The 25883-nt window shown below is 42.6% G+C and overlaps 1 protein-coding gene across 1 annotated transcript in view; it reads left to right on the forward strand.

The window, feature by feature from the left end:
• The first annotated feature begins 12379 nt into the window (after window positions 1–12379).
• LOC106567553 (tumor necrosis factor receptor superfamily member 10B) overlaps window positions 12380–25883 on the forward strand; it is a 39270-nt gene continuing 25766 nt past the window's right edge. The window contains exon 1 of the mRNA XM_014137011.3: window positions 12380–12617. Within this exon, the coding sequence (XP_013992486.2) occupies window positions 12582–12617 (36 nt within the window). The 5' untranslated portion in view covers window positions 12380–12581. The remainder of the gene's footprint in view (window positions 12618–25883) is intronic.

A 25883-nucleotide genomic window follows, 5' to 3' on the forward strand; every position in this document is an offset into this window, starting at 1 on the left:
GGGAGGCGCACTGGAGGGAGAGTGCGAGGAGCAGGCACATGCTCACCACGATAAGCATGGGGAGTTGGCTCAGGTCTCACCCCTGACTCTGCCAATCAACCCGTGTGCCCCCCCCAAAAAGATTTTGGGGGCTGCCTCTCGTGCTTCCCCGGTAGGCTTCTGTATCTGTCCAATACTTGCCCCCAAGTCCAGTCTATCCTCTCTCACCACTCCTCCAGAGACCAGGTATCCATCTCCTCCCGGGCACGCTGCTTGATCCAGTTGTGGTGGGTAGTTCTGTAATGGCTATCGTAGCGAGGGGACCAAAGCGCAGCGTGTTGATTGCTCATGATGAATATTTATTATAACTCAAAACACTAAAGGAAAAATAACAAAGAGAAAAACAAAAGCGCACAGTTCTGTCAGGTACCTAAACTAAACAGAAGACAACTACCTACAAACACAGGTGGAAAAAAACCCTACTTAAGTATGATCTCCAATTAGAGACAACGAGGACCAGCTGCCTCTAATTGGAGATCATCCCAAAAAACAACAACATAGAAATAGATAACTAGACCCTAAACATAGAACTACAAAACATAGAAAAACACAAAACACCAGCTGTCACGCCCTGACCTACTCTACCATAGAAAATAACATCTTACTATGGTCAGGACGTGACATTGATCAACAATTTAAACACATTTTTGGCTTGAGCCAACATTTGCAGTGTTTACCGTGAACGCCATCTCCACAAACATCTTTAAAGATATGCTACGGAACTTTGGCAACTAATATGTATTTTTTAAACCTGCCACTTTGGGCTGGATTTGTCAATGTGTAGTTCATACAGTGCATTCGGAAAGTATTCAGACCCCTTGACTTTTTCAACATTTTGTTATGTTACAGCCTTCTTCTAAAATTGAATAAATCGTTTTATTCCCTCATCAATCCACACATAATACACCATAATAACAAAGCAAAAACAGGTTTTTAGAAAAAAAACGGAAATATCACATTTACATAAGTATTCAGCCCCCTAGCAATTTCAGTTTCAGCCAATGAGCTTCAGCCCCTTTCCATTTGAGTGACAGCTAGCAAAATGCACACACTGCAAAACTAGAGGGAGCGCAATGACGTGGTGCACATATCTGCACATACAGTCTGTGATGTAGTATGCAATTTTCCGGGACAAATTTTTGGCACGTAAGTGCTACTTTCAGAATTACTGGCTAAAAGTATACAAGTACCGGATAATCTCTTTAGGTGCATCGTCGGCTGTCCTGTGCACTATTCTATAACAGGCCAAAGTTCAGTACTTTAATTTCAAGCACGCTATAGCGCTGAACTTCGGCGATGCTGATTGAATCGAGTCCTAAATTGATGGCACAGGAGGTTGATGGCATCTTAATTGGGAAGAATGGGCACGTGGTAATGGCTGGAGCGGAATAGGTGGAATGGTATCAAATACATCAAACACATGGTTTCCATTATTATGAGCCATTGTTCCCTCAGAAGCCTCCTGTGGTTGACGGTAAGTCTGTGTATCATTATCAAACCAATATTGTTATCTCCTTATTCCTCAATTTGTGCCATAGAGTGCAGTATGTATAATCGACCACTAGTTGGCGGTATATGCTTTTCCTATATTTTTGGCCAGCCATTTTTACTCATTCGAAACCACTGAATTGGCACATACAGACATCTTCATGTTGTTAATGTATGCATGTCAGCGGTAAGAAGTTTCCATGACAAATTCTGCAGCCTCACATGCTGGCATGTGTAGCCATTTAAATGTCTGTGTAGGGTCTCAGTCTACCATGGCACTGTGTGCACAGCCAGCTAGCTACACCCTGTCTGATCATGCCAGAAGCCTCAGCACTTGGACTGAGACAACCCACACAGCTCATAAAAGCTGAATTAGTAGAACAACAAACATCTCCAACAGTTCATAGAATAAGTAGAATGAACATTCCCATTCAAACTAATGTTCTGTGCACAGAAAGATATTTCATTTGAGAACTTTCCCAGGTTTATTAACTACAGATATATTTGATTGATCCTTTTTGCTAAAGATTTAGATTAAAATGAGTTAGATTGAGATTAGAGAAGCCCTTTCCTGCAGTCAAATTACATAGTGGCCTCATGGGTGGAATGTTATTACTTTAATAATTTCACAATTAATAAATGTTATTTAAACAAACAAAAAAAGAATAGTATATGAAGTGCAATATTGGGATGCAAACTCAAAATTGAATAACTTTTAACTCTGACATGGTACAGTTGTCCTCTTTTTTGTAAGCCCATAACCATGTGTGTGAGATGTATACTTTTGTTTCAAATGATATTTGTTTAAGACTCCCAAGAAACACTCTGTGTGACCCTGATTTAGCCCACTGCAGTAAAAGGTTAAGATTTAGAATTCTATATTTATCATGGCATCTCTCAGAATTGAATGCCTTTCTCAGACAGATGCAGCAATGGCAAAGTCTACATGCCAGCCACCACAGTTCATGACGGAAAATGTGAAATATTCACTTGATTCTAACACCATGTCTGTTCTACTCATTCTAAGACTTTGGTACAGCTAGCATTAGCTCAGTACCCCAGCCATGCAAAGTGTCCCTCTCTCTCCCAGACGTCATGCGTCGCAGGGCTGGCTACAGCAAGGCCGGCAATACCAGGCCTTCTTCCCCACCAGACACTACACATCCCTGGCTAAACCCAGACCTTCACCCACTCCCTCCCCCTACAACACACCCTAATACCCCCCCACCCCCCCCCCCCCTGCCTGCCCCTGGACAACTGCGCTGCCATCGGATTAAAGATGATTCTCTTCTCTCTCTTTCTCTTTTCTTCGTTCCCTCTCTTGACTTTTCTTTTCTTTCCAGGCCGGATGAAAGGCCTCCCAGACACCCACTCCCTATGCATACCATTCAGGCCGGGGCACACAGGAAGTCTGTGTGCTCGCTGCTGCACAAAGAGGAGGGGAGGGGGCAGGAGGGGAGAGAAGGGAGAGCAGAGTACAGAGGGAGAAAAGAGAAGAGCAAAGAGAGAGAGAGAATAAAGAGAGGGGTAAATGCAAGTCATGTGAAGCTCATGAGAGCGAATCTTTACAAAAGTCGGAATCTTGTTTTCTCGCTCACCAACTGGCATGTTTTGAAGTGCACTCTTTCATCTATGACCCTTCTTGTCTTACAGTCTTTCACTCTCTCCCTTTCCTGCTGTTAGAGAGGTAGGATCTTAATTTGATCACCCCGTTGTTGCAGGAAATGCAAGCTTGTAGGATTTCAATTTTTAATTGTTTGTAATTTCCATATTAACATTTCAGACTTGATTTTCCTACTTTAAAATGTATCAACCCCTACAAAAATGTCCATTAATTAAAGCCTGTTGCTGCAGGATTATTTTCCTGCTGTGAGAAACTGGTGAAATGAACATCTGTATTACTTGTTGTTTGGACCACACTCATTTGTGTTTGTTGAGTTGATCTATATTGCAATGTTCCTACGTAAAATCAGATATGTACCTGTAATTGAGTTGGAATTTGGAACAAAACAGTTCACTCTTTGCTGGGTGCATTGAAACAGAGGTATTGTTGTGTTGTTTTTCAAACACTAATTGAGACGTTAGATCTGATTTTACTGACCTCATTTGTAGTCTGGTTAGTACATGATAGCTTCATAATCTGCTCTCTCTGAGGAACTTTGGGGCTTTGTAATGCTATTTGGATGCAGCATATAAATACATTTCTCTATAAAAGGACAGGGAAGTCATTTGGGAAATGTTGTTTTTCTTGAAGGGACCATAGCGTCTGTAATGTGATTAGCTGTAGTATGCATTTGCTATAGAAATGTACATAATTGCAGTCACGTGGACTGTGTGTGTGTTTGTGTGTGTGCGCATGCATGTGTGACCGCACGGCTCCCACTCCCAAGGACCGGCGTCAAGTCGCATGCTTTGAATTACTGTACATTTGTGCCTGGTAGAGAGCCAGCTGCCAACTGCCTCTCGCTGGACCAGACAGTGGCTGAGGCATGGTTCCTCCTCCAATGTCTCTGTCTCTCTCTCACACACTTTCTCTCTTTCTCTCCCCTCCCTTCCTTTCCATTACTCTCTCCGTTTCTCTTAATTTTTTCCCTCTTTCTCTTTCTCTCACACTTTCTTCTACTCTTCCCTATTTTTCCATCTCTCTTTCTTCTCTCTCTCTCTCCCTCTCTTTCTTTCTTTCTTTCTTTCTTTCTTTCTTAATTTTTCCCTTGTGTCATTGTCTTAAACTCTCTCAAATCCCCCCCTCCCCCCACACACACACATCTACACACACAGCCAGAGCAGAGGCTCATTCTTCCACCCTATTCATGGTGTTAATCCTGTGGGGAGTTGAGGCATCCTCCCTGTCCTCTACTAGGTTTGGAAAGGAAAAAAGTGTCAGGTGACCAATCAGGCCACATTACAATGCAGCTTGATCATGCCCTCCTGTTTCTGTGTGTGTGTGTGTGTGTGTGTGTGTGTGTGTGTGTGTGTGTGTGTGTGTGTGTGTGTGTGTGTGTGTGTGTGTGTGTGTGTGTGTGTGTGTGTGTCTAGCTGGCTGCCTGTCTCCTCTCGTGGAATCTGCCGAAGTACCAGGAAAACGCCATGACGTCACCGGCTACTCCAGGACCCTACAAAGAGAGACGCATTCCTCTCTCAGTCAGATCTGAGCCTTCACCTTGTTAACACTGACTGCACTGAACCGACTGACCGAAGCCGGTCAGGAGTCTCCCTCTTACTTTCCTTCTCTCTCTCTCTCCCTCTCTCTGTCTCTCCCTCTCTCTGGCCTTTCTCTCTGTCTGTCTCTACCTTTACCAGGCCTTGACCCACCAAGGCACGCCTGCCTCACCCTGTTTCAGATCTACCGCTTCTGTGCATGTGTGTGTGTGTGTGTGTGTGTGTGTGTGTGTGTGTGTGTGTGTGTGTGTGTGTGTGTGTGTGTGTGTGTGCGTGTGTGCGTGTGTGCGCGTGTGCGCGTGTGCGCGCGTGTGTGTGTGTGTGTGTGTGTGTGTGACTCATGCTCCATTCCCCTAACCAGAGCAGCAGAAACATCAGCAGTCGTAATCCCCTGCCTGTCCGGCCTTGACCTCCATCTCAACAGAACACTCACCCCCCTCGTCCCCTGACCTTTGACGGTAAACAGACAGTGCAGCTCCTTCGGTTGTTGCCCTTGGCTATCTCACTCCCTGCCACTCTTAAAGCACCCCTGTACTTAAAAAATGACTTCCTTGAATTCCCAATGTGTGTTGGTGAGATAGTCAAGAGAAGAGTTCCTTTAAAACAGTTTTATTGAATTCCTATATCTGTGTGACATATTCAAGAGAAAGGCTCCTTTAAACATTGAATTCCCAATGTGTGTTTGTGAGATACTGAAATTCTCTTTCTGTATGCTTAATATGATATTGTCAAGAATTGCTTCTTAGCAACACCACAAGAGGTTCTTGTAGGACTGCGTGTTCAATGTACTCTGTACTGCAGGGATGCACAGTTTCTATGGCTGTATTGTTATGTCTGTGTCAGGGTGTTGACAGCCTAAATGTTGTGAATGCATGGGTCATGTGGGTTGAGGCTGGCCTGCACAACTGCTGTGTACTAACTCATGATCCCACTGTCTGTTTTGTCACTTTTCTGTCGTTTATTAGTGTTGTTGAACAACTCACTCACTCACTCACTCTCACCCGGTGTCGACCCACAGTTACATAGTCTGACAAGATAAACTGGAGGTAAATTGGCAACCTTTCCTGGTGCCTATACGGTCATTGTAATGCTGCATTGGGAGACACCCCCATACACCGTTTCCTGTCTAATTCAAGTCGGTCAACTAATGCTTTGGGTACGGCATGAGTTGTTACACTTCTGATAAGGTTATCGTTTGTGTAGATTATCACAAACTAACATGTTTCGGTCACACGTGTATTACCACTTAGTGTCTTGTAAAGATAAATCCTAAATGTAATACAAAAGGGGGTTTAGACACAGTGCTAGGGCTAATGTGTTGATTGAAGTACATGATGGAACTGATCAGATATTTAGCATTCATAAGACAGTTGTGTCCAATACAGGGAACACTGTAATCGACCAAATCAAAGTTTCTCAACTCAGCCTGTCGTTGATTATCCCTTGCATACTGTAGAGTACCACATCCTAGAAATTAACTTCAGGTTACTGCCACATTATAATTTTTAGTGCAACATGAGACAACTCTAACCGTATGTTCAATCTGTTTGTGCACAGTATAGTATTGCATGCAGTATTTCATGTAGAAGTTCATGCTCAGTAAAAAAAAATTCTCGCACTCAAACCACAAAAAGGTTGAAAACCAATGAGGCCGAGATGCAAAAGTATACTTATTTAATCCATACTCAAAAGAATACAAAAGATGAAAGTGCAAAGTGCTAAAAAGTGCCAAAAAAAGAGCAATAGTATTTCATGACATAGTTCATGCACAGTAAAACTAAGTATTTCCAAGCATCAGAGTGGAGAACCACATGAGGTCTCCCCTGAAAGTGAATTTCAAAGTGAGTCCTCCAGCCAGGTGAAATCACAACCCTTTTCCCCCCTGTTATCAACAGGCAAACTGGGAAAAATCAACATCCGAGCTCAGTTTCTCTCTCTTTTTTCAGCCTTCCTGAAAAGGCCTGGAGAAACAATACCCAACAGCCGTCACAAGATAAGTCATTGACGGTTAGGATGGTTTTCCTTCCCATTTTTTTGGTCCCCCATCCCTCCAAGTGGAGTCCTCCTCTATCTGGCTTCCCATCCGTCCACACAGGAAATGCAAGGTTATCTCCTGGTCACATGTCAACTAATTAATCGAATGTAATCACTTCGAGAAAAGGGCATTTATTCACAATCACAAAATAGAGGAAGATAGAGGTTACAAACAATATATTACTGTTCAATACAAGACTGTGGCAAGACGGAAGCCACTCCTCAGTCAAAGGCACATAACAGCCCGCTTGGAGTTTGCCAAAAGGCACCTAAAGGACTCAGACCATGAGAAACAAGATTCTCTGGTCTGATGAAACCAAGATTGACCTCTTTGGCCTGAATGCCAACCGTCACGTCTGGAGAAAACCGAGCACCATCCCTACGGTGAAGCACGGTGGTGGCAGCATTATGCTGTGGGGATGGTTTTCAGCAGCAGGGACTGGGACACAAGTCAGGATCAAGGGAAAGATGAACTGAGCAAATTACTGAGAGCTCCTTGAGACCAGAAAATAGACCCCATCCAACCTGACAGAGCTTGAGAGGATCTGCAGAGAAGATTGGGAGAGAAGATTGGGGCACACAAGCTTGTAGCGTCATACTCAAGAAGACTCGAGGCTGTAATTACTGCTAAAGGTGCTTCAACAAAGTACTGAGTAAAGGGTCTGAATACTTATGTAAATGTGTATTTTTGAATTTTTGGGGCAAAAATGTCAAAGAATCAAAAAATCTATTGATGAGGTTGATGGGGGGAAAAAAACACTTTAATCTATTTTAGAAGAAGGCAATAATATAACAAAATGTGGAAAATTAAAAGGGTCTGAATACTTTACGAATGCACTGTATAGCGCTATATATAGATGTCCTAGCCTACCTCTTTCAGGTAACAAATTATGTGCAGTATTAGTCTGATATGTAGCTAATTAATGATGGGTACTGCATAATAAGCTTCTAACTTATAGCCACTGTCACTTGCGCAATACACATGCACTTGTGCTCTTCTGGCCTCTCTCCTTAAAAAAACACTCCTCAGCTCTTGGAGTCCCATGCAGGAAAAGCAAGACTAGAATAGCTTGCTGGACATAATTGTTTTTTAGCATTTCCTATATCAAATCACATTTTATTTGTCACATACACATGGTTAGCAGATGTTAATGCGAGTGTAGCGAAATGCTTGTGCTTCTAGTTCCGACCATGCAGTAATATCTAACAAGTAATCTAACCTAACAATTTCACAACAACTGCCTTATACACACAAGTGTAAAGGAATGAATAAGAATATGTACATAACAATATATGAATGAGTGATGGCCGAACGGCATAGGCAAGATGCAGTAGATGGTATAGAGTACAGTATATACATATGAGATGAGTAATGTAGGGTATGTACACATTATATAAAGTGGCATTGTTTAAAGTGGCTAGTGATACATTTATTACATCAAGATGGGAAGATGCAGTAGATGGTATAGAGTACAGTATATACATATGAGATGAGTAATGTAGGGTATGTAAACATTATATAAAGTGGCATTGTTTAAAGTGGCTAGTGATACATTTATTACATCCATTTTTCCATTATTAAAGTGGCTAGAGTTGAGTCAGTATGTTGGCAGCAGCCACTCAATGTTAGTGATGGCTGTTTAACAGTCTGATGGCCTTGAGATAGAAGCTGTTTTTCAGTCTCTCGGTCCCCGCTTTGATGCACCTGTACTGACCTCGCCTTCTGGATGATAGCGGGGTGAACAGGCAGTGGCTTGGGTGGTTGTTGTCCTTGATGATCTTTTTGGCCTTCCTGTGACATCGGATGGTGTAGGTGTCCTGGAGGGCAGGTAGTTTGCCCCCGGTGATGTGTTGTGCAGACCTCACTACCCTCTGGAGAGCCTCCCGGTTATGGGCGGAGCAGCTGCCGTACCAGGCTGTGATACAGCCCGACAGGATGCTCTCGATTGTGCATCTGTAAACGTTTGTGAGTGTTTTTGGTGACAAGCCGAATTTCTTCAGCCTCCTGAGGTTGAAGAGGCGCTGCTGCACCTTCTTCACCACGCTGTCTGTGTGGGTGGACCATTTCAGTTTGTCCGTGATGTGTACGCCGAGGAACTTAGAACTTTCCACCCTCTCCACTACTGTCCCGTCGATGTGGATAGGGGGCTGCTCCCTCTGCTGTTTCCTGAAGTCCACCAATAGACTATTCGAAGAGGGATGCAAGTTCTTGTCTGCTGAATGTTAAATACAACAGCCAATAGAACTCACGGGTAGTTTGAAAGAAGAGCGAACGTGCGATAGCGGTAGACTATAGCAGTTATTTTTTTAGACCCATAACCATTCAATCTTCATGATGAGAAGTGAAACCATTCTGCATCTAATTCTAGTACTATATTATTCAAGGATCAAATAAAATCAAATGTTATTGGTCACATACACATATTTAACAGATGTTATTGTGGGTGTCGCAAAATGCTTGTTTCCTAGCTCCAACAGTGCTAGGAGAATGAGGAAGATAAGGACAACAAAACTTATTTCATTTAACAGTTGAAAATGAGGAACGAATGAAGCAACAATAGAAAGAGAAAGACGATGTAGGCTAATAATATTATCGGAAATATTATGAAAGGTAGGGTATATATGTGTCAGCCTACGAATTATACAAATATGCCCTATTATATTTCAAAATAAATTAAAATCAAATTCACTGGCTTATAATTGGAACATTGTAGGCCGCATGTGCTGCACCAGAATTGCATGTTCTCCCCCTGCTTTATAACGGTTTGAATGAAGTAATTCCAGTCCATATGATACAGTATAATAAAATACAGTACAGTAATACAGTTCACACTCAAAAAGAGGACGTGTCTTAGGATGCCGTCTGGGCCGGCTGCCTTGCAAGGGTTAACACGCTTAAATGTCTTACTCATGTTGGCCACAGAGAATGAGAGCTCACAATCCTCGTGAGCGGCAGTGGACTGCATCAACCACTCTGTGTTTTTCTCGAAGCTGGCGAATAAGTTGTTTAACTTGTCCGGGACCGAGGCGTCAGTGTCCACCAGTGTCTTTCTTCCTGTCCGCATGATGGACAGAGAACCCCGCTGGCTAAATGGACGGGGACAGTATATCCGGAAAGAGTCATGATTCCGTAAAACAGAGGATGTTACATTCCCTGATGTCTCTCTGGAAGGAGATCCTCACCCTGAGCTTGTCTACTTTATTGTCCAGGGACTGAATGTTAGCGAGTAACATACTAAGAAGCTTTTGATGGTATGCACGCCTCCTGAGTCTAACTAGGAGCTCACTCCTTACTCCTCTTCTCCTGCGACAGGGTCTTGGAGCTGCCCCCGGGATGAATGGAATTGCCTTGGAGAGTTTAAACAAAGGATCCAATTCAGTAAGTCTAATTTCTCGTCAAAATGCTGGTAAGTGACCGCCGATCTAATATCCAAAAGTTATTTTTGGCTGTAGGTAATAATGCAGAGACTTTCTGAGCAAATAATGTAAGAAATAAGACCAAAAATATAAAATATACTGCAAAGTTGACCAGGAGTTAGAAACAGGGCGACCATGTATGTTGGCGCCATCTTGTCCGAGGAGCAGATATAGGGAAACACTGCAAGTTTTTAAGTGCTAAAATGCATTGAGTACTTATAGATAGCCCATACAGTACTAGTTCCAGTGTCCAAACCAGTCAGTGTGTAATAGCAACTACTGGTTCTGTCAGGAGAGGCCAGAGAGGCTTGTAAACAAGCCTATCACAACACTTCCTGTTGTTGAGTCGTGCAATGACCTCATGCACAAGAAGTAACACAGGATGTGAGCCGAGGGGAATAAATGTTCGCCGATTTCCTAGATAGTACAAAAACTGAAACACAAGTTTATTTTATGTGAAAACTTTTGAATGGGGATGATGCATCTGTTGTTCAACTTGAACTATTTTGTTGTTCCAAAATTCAACAGATTAAAGTGTTTAGTCATGTTCATATCTTCAAACTATAGCAGGGAGATGATTGATTTGCCTCAGAGTTTTGACCTAAGAAAAATTCAACACTTCCTTTTGGCAGTAGGCTATCAACAGATCCACTGCACTATATTTGTTTCTCTCCTTCTAGGATTCAGTGAGGATTTCATTACTCAAGCCAAACAAAGGCAGAGTGTGAGTAAACAGCATCTCTATGTGAAGACTGAGCTCACTGTTTATGTTCGCTAGGATTAGGGTTTCTAATGGCATGCCACAAGTATGAGTCAAGCCCAGAGTCAAACCTTCTGTAGTTTGATGGTTACACACAAGTCTCACTACAGTGGCACTTTCATTTTTTTCTCTGGTGTTCTTTTTTACATCAGAGGTGTGTGATGGCCAGCCCAAAGATAATTGTTTTAGTCAGATACGTAGAAGTGGAGGAGTTCTGTTTGTACAGTGTGCGAAGGAAAATCCTTTCGCTCTCCACCACATATTTTGTCAATGGAGCATTTCCCTAGCATAGCTGGCATAACAGTTGTCAACATGTACCCAGACACTCTCATACATATGCTGCTCAGCTCAGGCTATACTGCATCCTACATACAGTAAGAATGTGGCCAATATAGTCTTGTTCACCATCTGTGTAAGTTATCATAAAGAGCCTAGCAAGGGAGGGTATCAATGTGACCAACAGTTACTCTGTAGAACTATTGCATCAGTGAAGTTCCGAGCCTACGTCCTTCTAATCGTACCTACATATGTGGTATTACCTGTGGAAATACAGCTAACTTGACTAAGCCTTAATTGACACCAAAAACACACGTCAAATGGAAGCCACATTTTATCCAATGGTATTGAATTACACCATTACACTGTTAAAACTACAACATTCTAGAGATGGGCTGAAGATCTACACTAAAGATGTTAAATTACTGTAAATGAAATGTCACTTATTTTATTTCAGGGTCAAAAATCCTCTACAGACAAATAAAAAGGGAAGTTGGCCTAGCTTATCCTGTAAACTGACATAGTAATTCCTCGTCTTTAGTCTTTACTTGAGTAAAGTCACAGGTTTGCTGATTGCACAATATTTGTGTTGCATCATTGTCTGGCACTGGCAGAATGGATCCTGCTGGAATTCCCCTGGGTGCAATAACTGGTCCTAATGAGGCAGTTCATCTGAGAGCCATACATGCAGCTTATTCAGGTACGTTACCGAAGGTTCAGATAGTCACTCTGTCATGTGGCAATTGTGTCAACCCTACACAGTTCTAAATGTTCTGAACAATTGCAACACCTAAACATCCCCACTTATAGAGAGTGTGCTGGTCTGTCTTAAAATAAATAAGAAATCTTCTTCAGCCTACTTACAGCATTGAGGTTATTGTAGAATTAATTATTAATAATGAACGTATTGTATATTAATTAATTTACATTCATCATAACAGATTCATGATATACAATATTATATTTAAAATGATAGCCTAAAATTCTAGTCCAAATATATTTAGCAAAACGTGTTGGATTGAATGAAAAAAGAACGTCCAACGTGTATAAAATATTGTTTCATTTTTGACAGTGACGTCGGGCTACTTCTAAATGTTGGGAGTGACATTGTTTTTGACATTGTTTTTTCCATTCCAAATGAAGTTATGTGATTGGTCTATGGGCAGGGATGACGTCAATGAGTGTGGAGGATTTTCTTCGAAAGAATTATACCATCGGCGGGACAGTCTCTCAAGCGTGAGTGCGTAACACAGACGCGTCTTCAGAAAGCATCGCTTTTATAACTAAATACATGGAAACAACTGGATGTTTTACTTAAAATGCATTATTTTAACAAATAGTTGTGTTTGAAAGGATTTTTTTTATTTCTACAAGAGGTTGAAGTTTGAATGATATTCGCTGGAGTTCCATGATGATCTTCAATCTGACGTTCATGAAATGTTCGGTAAGACAATAAATATTTTATTATATAGTATTGTATGTTGCTGTAACATAGACTATATGTCCTATCAAGGCCACTTTGTTAATGGGATTCCTTGTAGTTTGAACGATACAAAGTAACTTTTACTCCGGCAGAAATAGTACCGATGGCCCAATGCTATGCATATTGAGTACCTAAACTACTTTATTTAACCGTTTACAAACGAAGACTGACGTTTACCTGAAGTTTACAATTTGCTCTCGGGCGAGGGGCTACGCTCGAGCGGCCGCTCGCCGCAGACCCGAGATACAATAGGCTAGGCTACAGCAATCTCAGCCGTCCGTTCTCTACTCCTTATTCAACTATAACTTTCGGTAGTCTCTCAAGTTGTAGCCCACTGCACTTGAACATCATTGCGTGATTAATGCTGCGTATTATCAGTGGTATTTGTTTGTTTACTGGGAAACATTGTAACTATTCATGTACAGTATTGAAAGTTTATACTGTAGGCTACTTAACTGTACATGTGTTGTATAATTTTGACCCCTTCCCCCATGACAACAGTCACCATCTGGTGCGGGACATGATCCCACCCTATTAATTCAGCCCCCAGGCATCAGCACTGACTGTCTGGGACATTGGATCAAACCATTGCCTGGTTGGTTGGTTGGTCTCTACTCAAGCAATTTGAAACACTGGCTAAATGCTTCTCATGATTTCATGATATGATTGTGTGGCATTTTTCTATTGAATGTATAGGCTAGTTATTACCTTGATGTGAATGGGGGTACATATACATGTTAGTTTGTACCTACATTTTAATAACACCTCACTACAGTTTAGCCTACTTGTCCCACCATGTCGATCAATACATGGTGTAGCACCTCCTTACTTGTAGTTGAAGTACAAAGTATGTAGAACTCATGGTATGCAGAGAAATGTGGTCTGCAAAATATTCCAGCTTCAATATTACTGAATACAGTACTGTTGAAAATTAATTTCAACTGTCCTAGATCCCCAGGTCACAGACAGACAGACGCACACACAGACATGCCTATATATTTAATAGAGGCGTAGCTCGTCCTGCCAATGTAAAGTTTATTCCACACAGAAAGGGCCATTCAGTGCTGTGCTGTTGATTTTTTCCAGCCGTGCAGTGCCAAAACCTGACGCTATAAATATGGCATCAGTAAAACCTGAAACACTTAACCTTGGATAAAAGACCCTTTGGGTTTTCCATGAAATATACTGTTGGAGAAATTCATATAAATAAATATGTTGCGATTGTTTTTAAATCAGTGACAAATTGAAATTACAAGCAATTTGTGAGTAATTTTCATGGAAATAGCATTCATTCAGATACATTTATTTCCATATTGGTGGTATTTTCTTTATTGTTGTCAATTGGTTAAATTGATTGATTGGGTAGGGTTAGGCTACATAATTGGCTTTTCCACCACTAAACAGCAAATACTCCAGTGTTAAATCAACACTGACAGTGTTACATTTTAACATTGGTCCAGTGTCTATATGGGTCCACACTTTTCAGTGTTAATTTAAGAAATGTGCATATTTCCAAAGAGTGCCTTTGGAAATACCAACCATTACTGTATTGGTTAGTGACCAGAGTTTGTGAGCGGAGCGGAGCGTGCCCAATTTGACTGCAGCGTGGATCAAGATTCCCAAAGGCTGGAGCTTCTACCTTCTCATCCACTCCAATTTCGCTCCAATAGCGCTCACTTCACGAGCTCACGCCATACCCGCCCCAGCATGCATTTGCAGTCTACTTGTGTGCTGCTATAGCCCCTTGTTTTTGCTACTGTCACGGAGTTTGCTAAATATTTTCATAAAGAAAATGATAAAACGCACAGGTGCTAAATCAAGGTGACTTACAAAGATGAGGACCAAGAGCAAGAGAGGGAGTGTGGTGATGTAGTGTCCACAACTAAAGAATCATTGTGTAATCTGAAAAGACACGTATCCCAATAGCATGCTACATGCACATGCTAAAAGAAAGGAACGAGGTGGGTAGATAACTAAGTGTGTCATTGTAGCAAAGTATTTATAGACTAAAAATCAGATCGCTTAAACATTTAGTTCATTTTCGTTCTATTATCTATACAATAGGCCATAATCGATTTTGGCCCAATAGGCCTGGCATATTCTCATGTTCAAGGGGCTTTCCATTTTTATTGAGTTATTTTGCCTAGAAACCTTTAGGCCTACGTATAGAAAAATAAAAGAACAACTCTGCATCTCTGCCCAGAGTGGCCAAAATGGTGTTTAGCATCCCATCCCCAGTGGCTCTGCAAGTGTGGAGAGGATATTCTCCACTGCTGGCCTGCTCTCCAGGCACCATCGCATGAGCCTGAAGCCACAGACTGGCCAAACTCGTGTTTCTAAACATTACTTTTAAAAATGAATTCAAAGGCACTAAAGTTATTTTTCATTTAATTCTAAGTAAGCCACAACCCACCACTGCGACCTTTATGCTCTCATTGGCTGGCCCTCGCTTCAAATTCGTCGCCAAACCCACTGGCACCAGGTCATCTATAAGTCTTTGCTTGGTAAAGCCCAGCCTTATCTCAGCTCACTGGTCATCATAGTAGCACCCACCCGTAGCACGCGCTCCAGCAGGTATATTTCACTGGTCACCCCCAAAGCCAATTCCTCGTTTGGCCGCCTTTCCTTCCAGTTCTCTGCTGCCAATGACTGGAACGAATTGCAAAAATCACTGAAGCTGGAGACTCATATCTCATTCTCTAACTTTAAGCATCAGCTATCAGAGCAGCTTACAGATCATTGCACCTGTATATAGCCCATCTGTAAATACCCCATCCAACTACCTCATCCCCATATTGTTATTATTATTTTTTGCTCCTTTGCACCCCAGTATCTCTACTTGCACATTCATCTTCTGCACATCTATCACTCCAGTGTTTATTTGCTAAATTGTAATTATTTTGCCACTACGGCCTATTTATTACCTTACCTCCCTAATCTTACTTCATTTGCACACACTGTATATAGACTTTTCTATTGTGTTATTGACTGTACGTTTGTTTATTCCATGTGTAACTCTGTGTTGTTGTTTGTGTCACTGTTGTTTGCTTTATCTTGGCCAGGTCGCAGTTGTAAATGAGAACTTGTTCTCAACTGGCCTACCTGGTTAAATAAAGGTGAAATAAAAAATGTAATAAAATATGTGCAATTTATAGATTATAATGATTTAATACAACAAAATGTTGTTTAAATGCTGAGGGCTTTATGTCCCTACCAGCCTATTTTGTCGCACTCGCAAATGCTTCACAATGTATTTCTTTGTAGGCTATAGCCTTGAAATAATTGAAATAATAGAGCCTAAATAATTCATTTTCATTCCTTCTTAGGCTCCATGTCTGGCTCCTGACCTATTTAGAGTGTTTATATGCTGTTTAATATGACATATAGCCTATTTGAAATTGTAACGGTTGTCGTCGGGGATAGAGGACCAAAACGCAGCAGGAATGTGGATGCTCATCTTGATATTTATTTAAAATAAAGCAAACACCAAAACGAAGAACGCACGAACAACAAAACAGTCTTGTCAGGCTCACACAGGCAAAACAAGAAACAATCTCCCACAAACACTACACCAAACAATTACCCATATATAGGACTCTCAATCAGAGGCAACGAGAAACACCTGCCTCCAATTGAGAGTCCAGCACCCAAACCTAAACATAGAAAACCTAAACTAGACAGAATGCAGAAATACAACCTAGAACATACTAACCTAGAACATACACCCAAAACCCAGGAACACATAAATCAAACACCCCTCTACAACACACACAAAACCCCCACCATACAAAACAAACATCCCTCTGCCACGTCCTGACCAAAATACTAAACAACTACTCCCTCTGCTGGTCAGGACGTGACAGAAATGATGTCTGCTTCTTACATTCCGATGTTTATTCAAATACTTTTCATTCAAATCCATATGGTTTGGTTAATTGGTAGGTCCAGTTATTCATAAAAATAGATGGGTGTTGGTTAAATTGATGTTAATGAATGGAGCGAATTTGGAGTGGCAGATGTTAGATGCTTGTAAGTGTTAGCTAACGTTAGCCACCTAGCTAGAATTCGTAACATGCTGTAACGTAGACGCAGGGAGTCAGGAAACAAGTGCTGTGTGAGTTTAATGATATGGAATATAGGACGAATACAAAACAAGAGAAGCATCTAATAAGGAAACATAAACAATACTACCTGATGAATGACAGAACAGAGTGGTAGGTAAATGGTAAGTAGTCAAGGTAGTAATGAAGTCCAGGTGTGACTGATGATTGGGTACAAGTGTGCGTACTGATAGTTGCCAGGTGTGCGTAATGAAGGGTTGCCAGGAACGGTGGTTAGTAAATCGGTGATGTCGAACGCCGGAGCAGGTGAGCGGGAGTAGACGACTCCGGCCAGGACGACAGCCCTGAGGGCGAGAAGCGGGCCGGTCGGCGAAGTGGAAATCTCAGATGATGTTGGGATCTAGAATGTCGTCCAACGGAACCCAACACTCACGACGTCGGGAGTGGGGAGCTGTAATCTATACGTCACCTCATTGACCCTCCGGAGGACCTTCAATGGCCCCACAAACCGGGGACTCAGCTTCTTACAGGGCAGGCGGAGTGGGAGGTTCCTGGTGGAGAGTCAGACGCGATCACCAGGATGGAACACGGGAGCCTCACTGCGGTGGTGAGTCTCACGTGGGCATCGTTCCAGATCTCTTCTGCGTACCTGAACCACTCGTCCACCGGAGGAGCTTCGGTCTGGCTCGGGGTCCACGGAGCCAGGGCTGGCTGATAACCCAGAACACACTGGAAGGGAGTCAGCCCGGTGGAGGAGTGACGTAATGAATTCTGGGCGTACTCCGCCCAGGGAAGGAATCGGGCCCACTCCCCCTGCCGGTCCTGGCAGTGACTCCTCAGGAACCTCCCAAGCTCCTGGTTCATCCTCTCCACCTGCCCGTTAGACTGAGGCCGGTACCCGCAAGTGAGGCTGGCCATGACCCCCAGCCTCTCCACAAAGGCTCTCCACACCCGTGACGTGAATTGGGGGCCAAGGTTGGAGACGATGTCCTCCGGAAGGCCATAGTGTTAGTGACCAGAGAGGGGGAGAAAATGGCTGAATTTTACAAATCTGTCCACAACAAACATAATAGTGGTGAAACCATCAAACGGAGGGAGATCCGTGATGAAATCTATGGACAGATGGGACCAAAGCCGCTGAGGCAAGGGAAGGGGGCGGAGTTTCCCTGCTGGAGAGTGCCGGGAGATTTTGTTGGGGCACAGACGGAGCATGGATTAATCTAACGAGCTATGTCCTGTGCCAAGATGGGCCACCAGTACTTAGCAGAAATGGATTGACTAGTGCAGGGTGTCCAGCAACGAGGGATGTGTGCGCCCAGGTCAACAGCCGATCCCTCACCTCCGTGGGGACGTAGATGCGCTCAGGAGGACAGGTAGCAGGCACGGGTTCCCTCTCCAGAGCCTGGTGGATGTCCGCATCTACGTTCCAAAACATGGGGCCGACAATATGGGGGGACGGACTGATAGAATGGAGGGCACTTATAGGACTCAACCGACATGGAACCACAAGGTAAGGGAAAGCAGGTCTTCTGACATCTGGGTGCCCAGGCGGTGATTTCCATCCTCGACCAGGAGATGGTGGGGTCATGACGTTGGAGGCCGAGGATTACTTTGTTTACAGGGGTAGTGATGGTGAGGAAGGCTTTTTTGGTGCATGGGTCCCACGGTGAGGGTGAGTGGTGCTGTGATGTGCGTGATGGTGCCAGATCCCAATTGTTGTTTACCAGGGCTCGGATCGGAAAAGGAAAGGAGAGCGGGTATGTGGTGATGTTCAGGGAGGAGACGAGGGACTGGTCGATAAAATCCCTGCGGCGCCGGAGTCCATTAGAGCTGTGGAGACAGCACCTGTGGAACAGCCGGCCAGTGAAATAGAAATCAGGAAGGGTTTGGCGTGAAACGATGATGAAGGAATAATCACGTCTACCCTGGGAGATGGATGATCACGAGGCTGTCCCTCTGCCCTAGTGACTTCGGGTTGGGACGCACCGGACACGGCTGTAGCTGGTGTCCCTCCTGCCCGCAATAGGGACACAGCCTCAGCCATCTCCGACGCTGTTGCTCTGCCACGGAGAGGTGTGTGTGACCCCTATATCCATGGGTTCAGGCTATGCCCCAGGACGGCCAAAGGAGGGCGAGGAGTGCGCCAACGCTTTCGAAGAAAGTTGTCCAGACGAATGGCATTTGCGATGAGCGCGTCCAGGGAAAGGTTGTCGTCCCGGCTTGCCAACTCCATCTGGACCTCCTCGCACAGTGCTCTTCGGAATAGGGTGCAGAGCGCCGGTTCATTGCAGCCACTGGAGGCTGCCAGAAGGTGAGAGCATACTCCGCAGCGGTCTGGGCACTCTGCCAGAGTTGGCGTAGTTGCTCACCACCCTCTCTGAGCCATGAACCCTTCGTAGGAACCCAGCTCCTCCTCTCTCCCAAACGGCTGTAACTCACTCCAACGCCCACCTGGTCAGCAGGGAAATAACCATGGCAACCTTGGACCTCTCGGTGGTGGGGGCTCCCGTCTGATTAGCTAAATAGAGGTAACACTGGAGTCGGAAGCCATGACATTTGTCTGGGAGGGACAGTTGGGCATCGCTGACCTGGGCGGACTGCTGGGTAGGCTGGGGGACTGGCTCACTTGGACGACTCGTGGTAGAAGGCCCTCCGCTACTTGAAAGTGAATCATCTCGGGTGGAGTCGAGGTGGGGGACGCGGAGGACCTTATCTATAGTCTCACCCAGTTGCGCCAGCTGATCGTGGTGTTGACGGAGTAGGTTCGCCGGCCGTCTTGTACCTATCTTTCTCTTCTGCTGCTTCCATATTTTGTGAGGTAATATTCTGTAACGTAGACGCAGGGAGTCAGAAAACAAGTGCAGTGTGAGTTTAATGATAACGAACATGGAACGAATACAAAACAAGAGAATTGTCTAACAAGGAAACATAAACGATACTACCTGATAACTGACAGAACAGAGTGCTAGATAATTGGTAAGTAATCAAGGTAGTAATGAAGTCCAGGTCTGACTGATGATTGGGCGTTGGTGTGCATAATGTTGGGTTGCCAGGACCAGTGGTTAGTAAAATGGAATAAATAGCTTGTTAAAATGGTAAAAATAAAATAGCTTCTTAGCAAAGAGCGATTTCTCAAGCAAGAATTTAGCTGGGACTGTCTGGGAGTGGTCTGTGTGGGAAGGGTAAAACTGAAAACTATCTGTTATTGGCAGAGAGGTTTTGAATATTCTTTCTTATTGGTCTATTAACTAATTTACTGCATGGAGATGTCACCATGGAAAGGCCAAAGCTCCATCCCACCAAAACAGGCTGAAATTTCAGTCTTTTCAAACAGCTTTAAAAGGGCATTATCATACTTTTTTACAATTTCACAGCATTATTCCAACCTATTAGTGTGGAAATATTTATATATAACACAGGAAAATTACGTTGTTGACTGCACTGGGCCTTCAACACTTACAGATGTAATTTAATATCTGAATCAACACTAGAAATGTTACACTGGGCCTCCCGAGTCGTGCAGCGGTCTAAGGAACTGCATCGCGTCACTACAGACCTGGGTTCGATCCCAGGCCATGACCGGGAGTCTTATAGGGTGGCACACAATTGGCCCAGCGTCGTCCAGGTTAGGGGAGGGTTTGGCCGGGGAGGGCTTTACTTGGCTCATCGCGCTCTAGCGACTCCTTGTGGTGGGCCGCGCGCTTGCAGACTAACTTCGGTCGTCAGTTGAACAGTGTTTTCTTTGACACATTGGTGCAGCTGGCTTCCGGGTTAAGTGGGCGGGTGTTAAGAAGTGCGGTTTGGCGGATCATGTTTTGGAGGACGCATGAGTCGACCTTCGCCTCTCCCAAGCCCGTTGGGGAGTTGCAGCAATGAGACAAGATCGCAATTGGATATCACGAAAAAGGGGGTAAAAAATAAAATGAATAAAAAGAAAGAAAGAAATGTTACACTGAAAATCAACACTAGATAACACTGGACAATTTGCTGTGTACAATCTAGCACCAGAGGTTGTTTTGGACAGAGTAACCTAATCATCACATCCAAGTTTGAAGTCATGCATTTTTCCGCTACTTAGACCAAATTGCTTCTCTCTCTGGGGTGGCGATGTCATTGTTTATCTCTTCTGTAAACGACAGAAACTTCTGAAGTCTTCTCGCCAGTCAATGCTTGTTGCTAGGGGACCGCGAGCAGACTTTCAACCCCCCTGATCGAGCGGACGTTCAACCCCCCCCAATGGTCCTCCCTCGACTCCATTCCAAACGACTGCAGTGTACTTGCTTGTCTCTTCAGTAAACTTCCTGTGTAGAAAATACACAGATTTACAGATTATTAGGGGCATCAATCTAGTCATGCCCAGCCCGCACTCATTTACACTAAATGTTATCTGTGGTTTAGTTTACTTTACTACTGGGTGTGGGTTCACACAGGAAATCACTCTCTATCTCTATGGGCAACGAAGGAAAAGACAACCATCAGGGAGGCCTATTTATAGGCCTGCTGCTTCTACAGTAGAAGTACAAGTTCAACAGTGTGGCTAAGGATAGGATCCACTATTGGTCACCAAAGCTACTTCATGCTATGTATGGTTCACAATTAAAAGTCACAGCAAACATATAGGTCTAGTCTAAAACTATAGAACTTTAGAATATGTCTCTTATATGATACTGTCTTTTATAATACTGTCTCAAAGATACAAACCATGGAACAGTGAAAGGAAAGAGTACCAGGCTGGCACCTCTTACATTCCACTGCAAGCACTGGCGTTGATAGAGTAGAGAAGTCACATGCAGACTACAGCCTACAGTATGATGCAACCCCAGTGCAAGCCTTTTAATCAGAGGGCAGGTTGTCAGTGTGGTGGTTACACTCACTCACAGGTCTGACTGATCGCTTCTCATTTAGAGTTCATATCAAACCTCAGATCATAAAAGGAAGGATGTGGTGGGAAGGTGTGATCGTGTTAACATTTTTCACTCTATCATTTCTATCACCAAGGACCAGAACAAACAGAGTGGCGGTTTTTAATATGTATGTCATCGAATAGACATTCAATGTACATCTTTGAATCACACCTGTTACTGTAATCTCCTCAGTGAAAAGGGTTGATAAGGACTAGTGAAGGTGACGTGTTCCTCTATTAACTACTCATTGGTTCCAGACATGCAGTCAAATATCTGAACCACTTACAGCGCATGACCAAAACTTGTTTACCTGTTTAAAATGTAATATGACGTCATGTGTTCATCTGGAAATACACCTGTTGCCAACACCTTATGTATAACTCAGTTTTCTGTTTACTGTAGCCACTGTAGACAGACAGACAGAGTGCAAGAGTGTCACCTGACATAGCTGGCATTTATGACACCCACTTAACCTGAGGAACATGCCAAGACATCTTTGATATAGTTGAAGTTGCTCTAACATTCTCAAATTGGTGCCTTCACTATTATTAACTGTTATTGATGTTAGATTGATGTGTAGCTCTGTCACATTAGTGTTCATTATGATTGTTTGGATAAATCGATTGACTTTATCCGAGACCTAGACCTATCTGTTTGATGCAGTTGTTATCCAGCAATTCTGTCAGGATTACCTGTTACTCATGGAACACAGATAGTGAACCATGTACTTTATTTCATGGTACATCAGTTACTAGGTATTTACTAAGAAATTACTTAGTAAAATGGTAACTAGATAATAATAACATTAACTACATGGTTGTTTCTTTGAGATTCATTAACCTCCTATAGCTCAGTGATTTACTGTGATAAGAATGCATTTCACTGACTACTAGTTCAACTAAAGTGCATTCAAGAAAACTCAGACAGTTTGATGTCTGAATTATCACCAGTCTGAACACAGACATCTGGATCACTACCTAGGATGGCATGTCCTATCATTGACAGTTGCCACACTTCTGTTTGAAATTTGAGTTCGAACTGCCTCAGAGGTGTCTCACAACCCTGCCAAGTCCTCTATGTATTTGTCCCTCTCAGATCTTATACCAAATAACACAAAAATGTTCAGAGGATGTTAAACGCGCCCCAACCTTTGTCCATAGGGTGGGATAGTGTTTACAAAGACATAAATCACACGTTGAGATGGTCACTTAGGCCCTGTAGACCTATTGGACCAGACACACAGTCTGAATTTTTATGGATAAGACTATAAACTATCCAGTGGCTTCAAAGAGCTTTTTATTTGGAGACACCCTGTTATGGCACTAATGTGATTGTCTTTGGAACAAGGTAATGGACTCTCTGAAGAGATTTGTGAGTGAGTCACTCTTCTCTTTCTCTCCGTCTTCCCTTCTCTCTATCTCGCTCCACACTCCAATAGCCTACCAATAGCTGTGTCATTCCTTTCTAACTTGGTCAAATTCAATACATGGGTTGAAATGAACTTAACTCTGCTCTAAAAATAACAAAATGTTACACTCAAGCTAATAGGTGGCATTAAGTTGGCTATCTACAGTGTTACCGTGAAGCTAGTTTCACAGAAGGTAAAACTAGGGCTGGGCGATACGGCCTAAAAATTATATCTTTATTTTTTTGTTCACAATATATACAACAGCAGTCAAACGTTTGGACACACCTACTCATTCGAGGGTTTTTCTTAATTTTTTACTATTTTCTACATTGGAGAATTATTGTGAAGACATCAACTATTAAATACAAGGAATCATGTAGTAACCAAACAAGTGTTAAAAAAAATCTAACTATATTTTGTATTTTAGATTCTTCAAAGTAGCCAACCTTGCCTTGATGTTGAAATCAAGTGGCCTACCTTATTTCTCAGAATGAGAAGGAGTTGCCAATTCCTTTTTATAATTGTGTTTTATGCTTATTGCACATTTATAAAACACAGACTAGACAGCTAGTATAACAGTATTTGGCTAAAATGCTGCTAGTGGTAAATGGTACCCCAATGCCGTGCAAACTGAGCATTCATTTTCCAGAATCAATGTTCATTGATACTCTCATTTTAGTAATGTATGCTCTGCACTAAATTTGAGTAGTTGAGACGTAAAAGGGTCTCGTTAGAAAAGTTAACCTCTTACAGTAAAATCATTTCTCAATGTGTTTCGGTGTCCATAGGACTGATTTCTGTTGGACCAAACCTCAAATGCAAATAGCGAGTTGAAACCGCTTGTCAGAGAGGAAGATGGGATCTTTCAACTTTGTTGGGCGTAAGAGGCAGGGGAGGGGCTTGGTGTGTGTGTGTGTAAACCATAGAGGAAGAGGTGAAGGAAGAGGTTTCACTCTCGCTAAAATCTGTCCAAAATAAGTCCATGCGTTTCTATGGGCTTATTTTTTCCCGCCTTTGGTACGACTCCCATTGTTAGGCCAGAGATGGGCATCTTGTCATTATACAGTTGAAGTCGGAAGTTTACATACACCTTAGCCAAATATATTTAACCTCTATGGGCTAGGTGGGACGCTAGCGTCCCCCCCGTGGTGCACTCCATCAACAGCAGGTGCATTTCAAGAGCGGCAAATTTGAATCCAAATAAATGTCAAAATTCAAATTTTTCAAACATACAACTATTTTACACCCTTTGAAAGATAAACATCTCCTTAATCTAACCACGTTTTACGATTTCAAAAAGGTTTTACGGCGAAAGCATAAATTTAGAGTATGTTAGGACAGTACATTTACAAGAGTTGTGTGTAATGTTTTGTCAATTCAAAGACAGGGTCACCAAAACCATAAAACCAGCTAAAATGATGCACTAACCTTTTACAATCTCCATCAGATGACACTCCTAGGACATTATGTTAGACAATGCATGCATTTTTAGTTCTATCAAGTTCATATTTATATCCAAAAACAGCGTTTTACTATGGCATTGATGTTGAGGAAATCGTTTCCCTCCAATAACCGGCAGTCAAGTCAACACCACAAATTAAATAATTAAAATTAGAAAACATTGGTAAAATATTATATTGTCATTTAAAGAATTATAGATTTACATCTCTTGAAGGCAATCAACTTGCCAGATTTAAAAATAACCTTACTGGGAAATCACACTTTGCAATAATCTGAGCACTGCGCCCAGAAAAATACGCGTTGCGATACAGACTAGACGTCATGTTGGGGAGATCTAAAATCGAAAATACTATGTAAATAATCCATTACCTTTGATTCTCTTCATCAGATGTCACTTCCAGGTATCACAGGTCCATAACGAATGTAGTTTTGTTCAAAAAAGCTCATCATTTATGTCCAAAAATCTCCGTCTTGTTAGCACATGATCTAAGCCAGCCGGACTTCTCGTCATGAACGAGGGGAAAAAATATATTTACGTTCGTTCAAACATGTCAAATGTTGTATAGCATAAATCATTAGGGCCTTTTTTAACCAGAACATGAATAATATTCAAGGTGGACGAATGCATACTCTTTTATAACGTATTGGAACGAGGGTACCCAACATGAACTCGCGCGCCTGCTGTCTAATGGGCCATCATCGTTCCATGGCTCTTGTTCGGTCAGATCTCCCTCCAGAAGACTCAAAACACTTTGTAAAGGCTGGTGACATCTAGTGGAAGCAATAGGAAGTGCCAAAATATTCCTCAGCCCCTGTGTTTTTCAATGGGATAGGTTTAAAGGTAATACAACACATCAGGTATCCACTTCCTGTCAGAAAATGTCTCAGGGTTTTGCCTGCCAAATGAGTTCTGTTATACTCACAGACACCATTCAAACAGTTTTAGAAACTTTAGAGTGTTTTCTATCCATATATAATAAGTATATGCATATTCTAGTTACTGGGTAGGATTAGTAACCAGATTAAATCGGGTACATTTTTTTTATCCAGCCGTGCAAATACTGCCCCCTAGCCCTAACAGGTAAACTCCGTTTTTCACAATTCCTGACATTTAATCCTAGTAAAAAGTCCCTGTCTTAGGTCAGTTAGGATCACCACTTTATTTTAAGAATGTGAAATGTCAGAATAATAGTAGAGAGTGATATATTTCAGCTTTTATTTCTTTCATCACATTCCCAGTGGGTCAGAAGTTAACATACACTCAAATAGTATTTGGTAGCATTCCCTTTAAATTGTTTAACTTGGGTCAAATGTTTTGGGTAGCTTTCCACAAGCTCCCCACAATAATTTGGGTGAATTTTGGCCCACTCCTTCTGACAGAGCTGGTGTAACT

The sequence above is a fragment of the Salmo salar genome, chromosome 01 (genome assembly GCF_965601325.2).
Source record: "Salmo salar chromosome 01, fSalSal1, whole genome shotgun sequence".
Taxonomy (NCBI): Eukaryota; Metazoa; Chordata; class Actinopteri; order Salmoniformes; family Salmonidae; genus Salmo; species Salmo salar.